Source organism: Seriola aureovittata, chromosome 6, assembly GCF_021018895.1.
Source record: "Seriola aureovittata isolate HTS-2021-v1 ecotype China chromosome 6, ASM2101889v1, whole genome shotgun sequence".
Lineage (NCBI taxonomy): Eukaryota > Metazoa > Chordata > Actinopteri > Carangiformes > Carangidae > Seriola > Seriola aureovittata.
Genome location: NC_079369.1, coordinates 8,802,939 through 8,813,308, shown reverse-complemented (window position 1 = coordinate 8,813,308; position 10,370 = coordinate 8,802,939). Strand labels below are relative to the sequence as shown.

Genomic DNA, 10,370 nt, shown 5'->3' with positions numbered 1-10,370 from the left:
GAGTGGTGGCCTGAAACGACCCTGAGCTGCTGTTGCAGCCAGTGTAGGCCGTCGTTTATTTCTATCAGGCGTAAGAAGAGACAGCCCAGGGTCCTTAACAGCCATCAGCGAAGCAACATTGCATGGAGTAAAGAGCAACAACCAAGAAGAGGTCAGGATGGTCCAGAAAATACTTAATAAGTTCGTCGGTGCCAAGTACATTTCTATTCTGAGAGCGTGGTAAGTTAAGTCGATAGGAGAGTTGGAGTAATGTACTGCACATTTTTTTTTTTAGTCTTTTAGCCGCGTACAAAATGAGTCTGTCAACGCCTCCGTGTCCTTCTGCGTGACCCGTCAGTTTACTAGCCAACATTAGCTTAGCCTGCTAGTTTATTTACTACTGGCTGAACTAGCCGGGCTAGTTAGCATCATCCTCTTACCGAGTTAACAGCACAGCTAGTTAACATTACATCTCAGACCTGTCCGATATTTAACTGCTACTTAACCGTATCAAAATTATTCAAACATTTCGAGTCTGCAGTGATTTTAAATAGTAAAATAATACTTTGTTAACATGTAGTGGAGCCAGTCTCACAGTCAGGATGAGTTGTTGATAATTTACTCAATATATGTATGAAGATGTGTGTTTATATTATGGATTGCCTCACAGTGACCTCTGTTTCTTTTAGTAGAAACATACTGTGTACACAGCAATATCATTGACCTACAAAAATATAGGGGAGCCACTGCTAACCTGAAATTTATAGAAATTAAACGAAAATGAGTACTAACTAATCAATTATAAACAGCCTTTTTTTTCCCCCGTCAGTTAATTAATTGATCGATCCTTCCTTCGATCAGTATTTTTATGAAAAGTTACTCATTTTTTCTTGAATTACATCAGTGCATGGATATAAGTTTCACTTGAACCAGTGTTCAAGTTGATTCCTTTGATTCTGGTCATCAGTAATCACAAACAAAATGAACTTATGAAAATTGTAACCGCTGACTATGTTAAACGAAATCTGTTTAAGTTCAAACTGCTGAAGCACACAGATCTTCAGAGGATGAATTTGGTAGTTTTAAAACAAACAAACAACCTACCTAACAAGTTAATTAGAGTGTTATTGTCCAAGTTGCTGTTGATGTATGTGTATTGCAGTTGATTGATTATTTCTGTCTCATTTATGAATCCCATTGGCTTTTTTTTTTTTCTCCCATCTAGGATACCAAACTTGGCTGCCTGGGGAACAGTGGGTGGAGTGACACTCGTTCACTTCACAGACTGGCGATTAGTGCTAGACTATGTGCCATACATTAAAGGGAAGTTCAGCAAGGATGAGTAAAATCTCACACAACTCTAAAATGTGAGTGAATCTTCCTTGTAACCAGCACATGGTGTAACTAAGCTTTCCTCCACACACTTTGTAATATTCAGTTGGATTGCTTATTAGTTTTAGCCACACCCATGTACTCCTGATAAGAAGTAGACAGGTGTAGGCCATGCCAGGTGCTTGCCCTGAATGTTCAAACAAACGCTCTGAGTCATAGTTTGTTTTTTTAATTACCTTGCTTACACCTGGCAGTTTGTTGGACACTCTACTCATGAATCTGCAAGGCTTTATCTTTCTGTCTAAACTAAAGCTTCGCAAAGGGGTCAGACAGGTTTTAAAATAGAAATGTAGTCAGTTTATGACAAAAATAAGGCTTTAGAAAAGTTAGGTATTTAGCAGGACTGGGACATCAGATTTCAAGAGTGATGTATTTTTGTGATGTAGCAATAAGATATTTTTGACTATGTACATCATTATTATTTGTACTAATATTATTTAGAAATTTCCGAGCCCTGTAAATAGTTACACACCTTTGTTCTCAACACTTTGCCACTCCTATCACCACCATCCTGAAAACCCCTATTTGGATGTGGTAATGTCCGAACTTCACTTGTCTCAGACAGGAAACAGGTTTCCAGTCTGAGAGAGAGGAAGGATGTGCTTTTCACACATTCAAACAGATGTGGTTATGTACATTTTTACTAATGAATGGGCTGTGTGTCTGCCTGCAGGACCAGAGCTTGGGGATGGGCACATGGGTGGATTGCTTACGCAAGGCAAACTTAAATGGGATGCCCTGGCTCAACAATCTTTCGTTGAGGGCTTGTTAGGAGTTTGGACATCAACATGCACTATGTATAAATTCTATTTTTGAAACAGTATTATTTAATGTGAATAAATCTTTAACTTGCACCATTGTCTCCGTTTTCCTGCACATTTCCAACTATTATTATGTGTGTAAACTGCTTGGTGAGAGGTTTTTTAATGCATTTTGTGTTTAATGCTTTATGTGCAAGTTCAGTATGTATGAGATATTATATATATATATATTATGCAATATATATATATATATATATATAGAAGCAGCTTTAAAAACGTGGTTTTGTAGAGCTGATCTCTGACTATTTGTGCTGTTAAAATAGTGTGAAAATATTTATTTATTAAAGAGGATGCATATGTAAAGTCTGATAATATAACTCATGAGTGCTGGACTACAAATATTCACAAAAGTATCATAAGCCTAGCTGCACACTAACAATACGCCAGTATCGGTCAGACATTAGACTCATTTTATCAGCCAGACTGCGAAATTTGCGTGGATAATGTCTTTCATTTCTCCCATCGAAGGGGGAGGGGACTGAGAGGAGAGGGGAGAAGGGATTTAACATAGCGAGAGGGAGAAAACGAGATAGTGTCTTCAAGATGGATAAAAACGAGTAAGTACATGATCTGATGGGTAATAAAACCGCCAACCAGGGTGTTAATTGTAACTGTAGCGTTTAATAATCGGTATGTCGTTTTCATAATATATGTGTAAAGTATGTTTATCATCGATCAGGCAAATGCACTCGGTGGTCTCGCATTTGCAAATAGCAACGCTGTGGTCTACAGCTAGGATGTCGGTCTTTTCTTTAGCATCACTGTGTTATATGGTTCGATTCCTCTGATATTTACAGCTAATGTTGAATTAAGCATGGAGTCGATACAGTGCGTCGACAGTGTGCTATGTGCTATTTTCGACATAGATTTTAACCTTACAAAGCAGATCATATTTTTCTGCATGGTTGTTATACACACAGAGTCTCTGTAAATACATGACATGCTTTTTAAAATGGTGTCTGTGTTTAATCGATGAGGTCTACTTTGTTCATTCATAAAAGCCGGCTCCAAGTCCGCTGAATGACAACGGGAGGCATTGTCGTGGTAAAACGGCTCCGTTTCACGTAGCTTACATGAAAACCTTCACATTTTACTGAACATGCTGCAAGTCAAAGTCTTTATTTCACTACACCCAGCAGATTTAATTATTCGGCGACGTCTATGGTTGTTGTCACTGCATCTGCGTGATTACTATTTACGTAGCAATTTAGTAGCAGTAGCCTAATTTATGTTTCCCATAGGTTAACATTGCTGTGGAGCTAGCACTCAGCGTCAAGGTACACAGATTATAAAATAACACTGCCGGTAAAACTTCAAAACAAAAGACTAACAACCAAAATGCTTGTTCACTATGGGAATTACCCAACTCTGTCATTCTAATAGATTGACTTGACAAAGGTTGGAGATCACCAAAAAAACTTCAAACCAAAATAAGTGAAATTCAACATGGGGGCGGAGGCATGTAGTTAACAACTTAAGCCAGTAGGTAGACTTTGAGTTGAGATTTTCCCAAATCAAGAATGAACTTGCATGTTCAGATACACAATACAAGAGTTATCGTAGAACATATGATACATCAGCTGTTCTGAATCCATGTAACTAGAGTCAGTCTTGTGTACTTACCTTAGACAAAAACAATAATATACATTAGAATATAATAAAACAATTGTGTAACATTGGCACAACTCTAAACAAGCCACAATTCTTCCTGGATTATTCCTGAAGTTACACAACTAGACACATTATTTCTTCATAGAAATATCTGCAAAATACACAAATTATGTATATGGCTTAAGTGCTATGAATAATGTGTGTTGTTTTTGAATGTTCATAACTTTCGTATTGTGGTGTATTGTTTTTTTATTTGAAATAGTTACTTATCTGTTTTCTCCCGGGGGGGCATGGCTTCAGTTGGCCACTGATCACTGGGATAGTGGTTCTATCTGTGGCTCACTTTATCCCAGGTCGTGTCAGGAAAGGGACTTGTGTAAAAACCTGTGCCAAACCAAATATGCAGATGGTTATCTGCTGTGGCAACCCCTCATGGGAGCAGCCAAAAGACAACAACAACAACAATTACATACGTCTGTTTTTTGCCTGCTTATTGTACTGCAAATATTGTGTCTTTCTCATCTGAGGATAGTCCGATTTTATCTTAACAATATATTCATGGCTTGCTTTTCTATTTTAAAAATTTGAAAATAGAGTGTACTACATCTAGTCACGGGGGCTGGACTGGGGTCTTAATTTTGTCCTGAGACTTAAGTCCAAATTGGATAACTCAAACTTGGTTTTACCTCTGCCACATCTGATAACTTTACTACACAAACGGTATGGTTTACGCCAAAACTAATTGTGCTTTTACTCTGAAGTCATAATTCCTTAACTTCCTGTCGTGTCCCGGTTGCCTCGCGGTGTCTTGACTTAGCCGCGCCGTCCTATGTTTTACTTGCGGATGTAGCCCTCGTGCCCCGGCGAGAGGAGCAGGTAGTGGTGCGCCCGAAGTCCGCGGCGGAGCGATCTGCGCGACGACAAAGAGATGAGATGTTGTTAGCAGCCGGGAGATCCCATTACAGAGGACGCATGTAGTAATATGGTCGAAACAAAAGCGTAAGAAGCGCTAGGCCTGTCGTACAAAAAATCGACACATTTCCTTAAATCAGTCTGCTAATTCGCAGTAACTTTTAGTGGATTTATAAACTACTCGCGTGGAAATGGAGAAGAAAAGATGGGATTGCACTGCTCTCCCCAAGGGCTGGAAAATGGAAGAAGTGACCAGAAAGTCGGGTTTGTCCGCTGGAAAAAGCGATGTCTATTATTTTAGGTACTGACACAGCGAGGACTTGCAAAACTTCTAGGTGCACAAGACACGAGTTGGAGTGTAATAAGTAGGGGGGTGTGGGGACGGTGGTCGGTATAAAGTTTGGGATGGGAAGTGGGAGGGAGGGGAGGGGGCCAACAAGGCCAGCCAGGCCAGCTCCTCTCACAGTTGTTGGGATAAGAAATCTGTCCAACCGTGCAAGCTAGTAGTAGTAGTAGTAGCAGCAGCTCACGCCTGGCGAGGCCTTGGATGAATAAAACACAGTGTCTTCTCAGTTTAAACTCTTTATTTGCCATTGAAGTGAATCAACAACGGCAGATTTGTTTTTATTTAGCAGAGGAGAAGAGCAAGATGAGGAACAGAGGCAAGAGAGGGGGGAGGCGGGTCGGTTGTATAGTTTGTGGTAGGCTAACTGTACAATCATACTGGTGTTAACTGTGGTGTGTGATGTAAGATGCATTTGCATGAGTTACTAGCACGTATCCACCCACAGTTGTGCCTTTGTTGGTCATTGCTCAGGCTAAAGATAAAGTTGCTCACACAAGTGGAGCTGCAATGTTTTCATTATGAAACATTTGATCAAGTGTTAGTATTTCCATGTTTACATTGTCTCCACTGATTCTCAGAGGCCATTTTTTGAGCTGCATATGCAAAGTTGTTAAATATGTTAAATATATATATATATAGATAGATCGCTAGATAGATATTCATATCAACTGCCATTCTACTAAAGATGTGTTCAGCTTTTAATAGACACCAGGGATTAAGACAAGTGCTCATCAAAGATTGCATCCATTTCACAAAGTAATGTGATTTCAGTGTCATTTCTCATTTGAATGTGCTCTGCTTCTGTTTGCTGTTGACTTGTTGCATGTTGTGGTCCTTGTTGGTAGTTTTCTGTCTGCTGTGTACGTGTTATGAAGTGTGACCTGTCCGCTTTGTTTCTCTGCCTTCATCACTGATCAGTTTTCGGTGTTGACATCTTTTGTTCTTGCCTGTTTGTTTTTGTAAGAGATGATATTAATATAGTGGTTTCTCGTGTCCTAACACTGCCTCCCCCCGCTCTCTGCCAGTCCGTCTGGGAAGAAGTTTCGGAGCAAGCCTCAGCTGGCCCGTTACCTTGGTAACCAGATGGACCTCAGCTCCTTCGATTTCCGTACGGGGAAGATGCTGATGAGCAAGCTGAACAAGAACCGTCAGAGACTGCGATATGATAACAACAACCAGAACAAGGTGAGATGTGAAGTGAGCCCACTGACTGTCAAACACAACTGATAGTGGCCAGAACACTAAAGCTTTGTCCAAATTACTCTCTGTTACTAAACAGTTCCTTATATATGATGTTTTATTTGAGCATCATAGTTTGTCCATGACATTGACTGTTGTTTTTGCAGTGCAATATTTCACATTTAAGGGATGCAAAAGTTACAATCATGTAGCACTACACCTGACAGTGATTAAACAAAATGATGATGATTCACAAGTGTCCGAAATCTCAATTTACTGCACATTATACAGTCAACTATTGAGTGTCTATAATACAGGAGGGACTCAGTGCAACCTGCAAAAATAAAAACATTTTTTTGCCGGTTGCTCTGGCTGCGTTAAAACTCTACTTTGGTAATATGTTAACAGCTCAAGCTCTACAGGTGACACACCCTTATATAAATGTTCAATGTAGACTAGAACCAGACGTTTAGTCTTAATGGAGTTGAGATTTTGCTCTGGTCGATAGTGGCAGGTGCACCCAAAAACACCTGTTCAACTCAAGTGTTGAGCTTGTGCCTAGAGTTTATTGTGCTTTTTATATAAATGTAACCTCTGATCAGAGAGTCAGTGGGAATCAAATCTATATCCAAATCAAATCTATCTATGTGCTCAGCTGATGTTGTATTTAAACTGGCAAAAAGTTTCAAAACTGGAGAAAGTAGTTTAGGAGAAGGTTTATCTGTTATGAAAATAGATAACATTAGTACTTAATTGAAATTTAATGTCTTTTTTGCAAGTTTTTTGACACATAATTGACCTATAGAGTCTCAGATGACCCTGTTAAGTTAAATGAGTTACTGAATATAACAGCAGATTATTTTTGTTTAGATTTATATCCCACGATCACAGCGGCAGTGTGTCGATAAAAGACAGAAAAGTAAAGTTATTTCTTTCTCCTTTCAGACTTGATTTTGTACACTGGATCAGTTCGGTAAACTTTTGAGCACTGACATACAGGAGGCCTGTACAAGCTGTGTAATCCTCTGAATGACATACGTGTCCTCTTACATACAAAACCTCATGCACTAACTTTTCTCTCCCATCCACCCTGGCCTCATCCTCCTTCTGTGTCTTTCGTCTTTAAGGGCAAACCTGACTTGAACACATCACTCCCAGTCAGACAAACAGCCTCGATCTTTAAGCAGCCTGTTACCAAGGTGACCAATCATCCCAACAACAAAGTGAAGACAGATCCTCAGAAAGCAGTCGACCAGCCCAGACAGGTAAACAGCCTCTGCCTGTTGCTGTAAAGTCGTCCCACACAAGCCTGAGACACGTTATCCGATACTCTAACTTTTTTCCCCCACAGCTTTTTTGGGAGAAGAAACTCAGTGGTCTGAATGCTTATGACATTGCAGAGGAGCTGGTGAAAACTATGGAATTGCCTAAAGGCCTGCAAGGTAATACTCCAGTTTAACATTGTTACTTCAGACAAAAAAAGTTATTTTCTTTAAGTGACATTTTATTTAGTTTTTTTATCATGCCAGTATCGCTCAGAAGCAGTTTTTATTTATTTATTAATTTTTTCTATAAGATGTAACTAAAGCAAAGTGCAGGTACAATTTTGATGTTTCTTAAATGTGTCTGATAACCATCCTGTTGGCCCCTCAGGCGTAGGTCCAGGCTGCACAGACAAGACTCTCTTATCGGCTATTGCAAGCGCTCTCCACACTAGTGCTGCTCCCATCACTGGCCAGTTGTCAGCAGCTGTAGAGAAGAACCCGGGTGTGTGGCTCAACACGGCACAGCCGCTGTGCAAGGCTTTTATAGTCACTGATGAGGACATCAGGTGTGTGAACACTGAACACTGCGACACATGGATCACCATTTTTTTGTTCCTGATAATTAATACAGATCCAAAACCGGTTTTTGCATCATGTTGGGGCATGTGCCTGTAAAACAGGTTTGATGCATATCCGGCTCAGGTCTTCACTATGTGACAGTTTAAAAACAGGAAATAACTACTCAGGCAGTTTGAATTATGTCATATCTGTTATCTGTTAAATCGGTCCTTGTGATATTGGCTTTTATTTATCTGCCACATTTGAAATGAACTTGCCACTTTGCCCAAAGATTAACGAGTTGAGTCTGATGAAATTTTCCACAGTCCATAACAACTGACCCTGCTCTTTGTTTAAAAAAAAAAAAAAAATACACCATCTGTTCTGTGCTGATTCAGTGGCTGTTATAGAAATCTGTAACTGCCAACTGTAACAGCTTCCTGTTGTGTTTATGTGTAGGAAACAGGAGGAGTTGGTGTACAGTGTGAGGAAAAGGCTGGAGGAGGCTCTGATGGCTGATATGTTGGCCCATGTCGAGGAGGCTGCCAATGAAGGGGAGGCTCTGAAGGAGGAAGGCAACGGCAGTGAAGACATGGAGAGCGTATAGCACAGGTTGGTTAGGAGACAATTCAGGAAATCAACAAATATAATTTTAGCATGACTTAGAAAATGTGTGAGCTTGTAATTCTATTTGTCGTGTGGCTCACAGAGAAAACCAAACTCGCATTTAATAGTTAATTTAGGTAGATAGTGTCTCTTGCTCTTTCCAGTTTGTAACAGTTTCAAGCAGTTTGCCAAATTTTGCATGAACAAATGAAATGATGGTAATTTGAAATGCTACCTAAAGAACTAATCGTTGTTATCTTCTCCTGTAGGGTTTTGTAATGTCTGGATAGGTTTGTTCAATATCTGCGTGCACACACGACCATGAACAGTAGGAGCCCTACACCAGTCCAGCCCTGAAGAACTGTCCCCCAGTATCTGCATCCAGTTTAAACCTAAACCTGACTTACACCAGTACAACCGAAAGACCTGGGTCTCTCATGCGTCCATTCGTCATTAACTCCACTGGATGGGACTCGTTGACTTCAATGCCCGTGAAATGACTCAAAGTTGATTAATGACTAGAAAGTTTTTTAAAAATTCTCTTAACAAGAAATGACATGAAATGAACTTGCAAATATTAAAGATAACTTATCTACAGTGTGTCAAATTCAGTGTTCGATGATGAGCGTATTTTTTACTAAAAGGCTTTGAATGGGTTTGTATTTTTTGCGACAATCATGTCAAATCCAAACATTTTATGTCTGCAAAAAGTCGATTTGGGTGCTTTTTTTGTTTAGGGCAGATTGGAAATGAATGTTTTGTATTTTTGACATGTCTCTTTCTTGATTTTTATGATGCACTCCATGAGTAGTTTGACAAAACACACAGACTACCCTTTCCTGGTGGAACCAGTTGAGGTTTTTACTACACTGAGTCGAGCTCATTTGAATCAGCTTCAGGGCTAACCTGCAGGCTGCTGATGTTACTAATGCAGATGGTGTAGTTTGAAACTTATCCATTGGAGAGGACTGAGTCAACTTTTTATTGTTGTAATTTCAAGGAAATATTATCTTTCATGTCAGCTTTGTTAACCTGTGAATCATGTGCAGTATTGACCAAAGAGGAGACATGTCATTTTGAAAGACGTTAAGGTTGTTGGCGTTTGTCTGTATTTGAAAAGTAGAAAAGTATACATGATGGAGCTGAGCACAGTGGAAAAGAAATGACTTGAAACCTCTTTCTATTGTACAACTATTACTGTTTGTAACTCGTCATCATTATATAGGTGCTTACTGATGTTGTGAAACACTGCTGTTTAGTGCCAAGGCTTTGTTTCTCTCACAGCTTCAGTCTATAAGGTTTTTTTTTTTTTTTTTTTTTTTTAATAATGTGTCAATGTTACCACACACATGCTGCCTCCTCGAAAACCCACGCACAAAATTGGTGACACAGCAAAATGACAGTTACAATTTAGTTTTCATGTCTTTTCATTTGTTATCTGAGGAATAAGGATTTTTTTTTTTTTATCCCTCTATGTCAAAGTTTGATGGTGAATAATGTCATTCACATCATTAAATTCCCTTCTCAATATCAGCAGGCTGATTGCTGAAATGAATTTGATTGTATTACATTATTAAAATGAGTCAGTATGTCACTACGTCTGCTGCTAGTGTTTTCCTTCTCTCTCAAAGGCACAACATTCTCCACATTTGCATTTGTAACTGTGGTTAAACTTGTATTTTGATGTATCTTTCACCCCAG

General features: G+C 39.4%; 2 protein-coding genes across 5 annotated transcripts; both read left to right on the top strand.

Moving 5' to 3' along the window:
- The first annotated feature begins 63 nt into the window (after window positions 1-63).
- LOC130170521 (cytochrome b-c1 complex subunit 10-like) lies at window positions 64-2,225 on the top strand. The gene is made up of 3 exons (XM_056377869.1): window positions 64-219; window positions 1,205-1,346; window positions 2,045-2,225. The coding sequence occupies exons 1-2, from the start codon at window positions 158-160 to the stop codon at window positions 1,323-1,325; spliced, it is 183 nt and encodes a 60-aa protein (XP_056233844.1). The 5' UTR covers window positions 64-157; the 3' UTR covers window positions 1,326-1,346; window positions 2,045-2,225.
- A 394-nt stretch (window positions 2,226-2,619) lies between these two features.
- mbd3b (methyl-CpG binding domain protein 3b) lies at window positions 2,620-10,263 on the top strand. Of its 4 annotated transcripts, none has more exons than XM_056378885.1 (8): window positions 2,709-2,749; window positions 5,348-5,416; window positions 6,087-6,246; window positions 7,368-7,505; window positions 7,592-7,682; window positions 7,894-8,071; window positions 8,523-8,675; window positions 8,939-10,263. In XM_056378885.1, the coding sequence occupies exons 1-7, from the start codon at window positions 2,736-2,738 to the stop codon at window positions 8,668-8,670; spliced, it is 798 nt and encodes a 265-aa protein (XP_056234860.1). In that variant the 5' UTR covers window positions 2,709-2,735; the 3' UTR covers window positions 8,671-8,675; window positions 8,939-10,263. The 4 variants fall into 4 exon arrangements, with proteins under 4 accessions (XP_056234862.1, XP_056234860.1, XP_056234861.1 ...); XM_056378886.1 differs by having other exon boundaries at window positions 2,721-2,749; window positions 5,351-5,416; XM_056378887.1 differs by lacking the exon at window positions 5,348-5,416 and having other exon boundaries at window positions 2,620-2,749.
- Window positions 10,264-10,370: the final 107 nt, after the last annotated feature.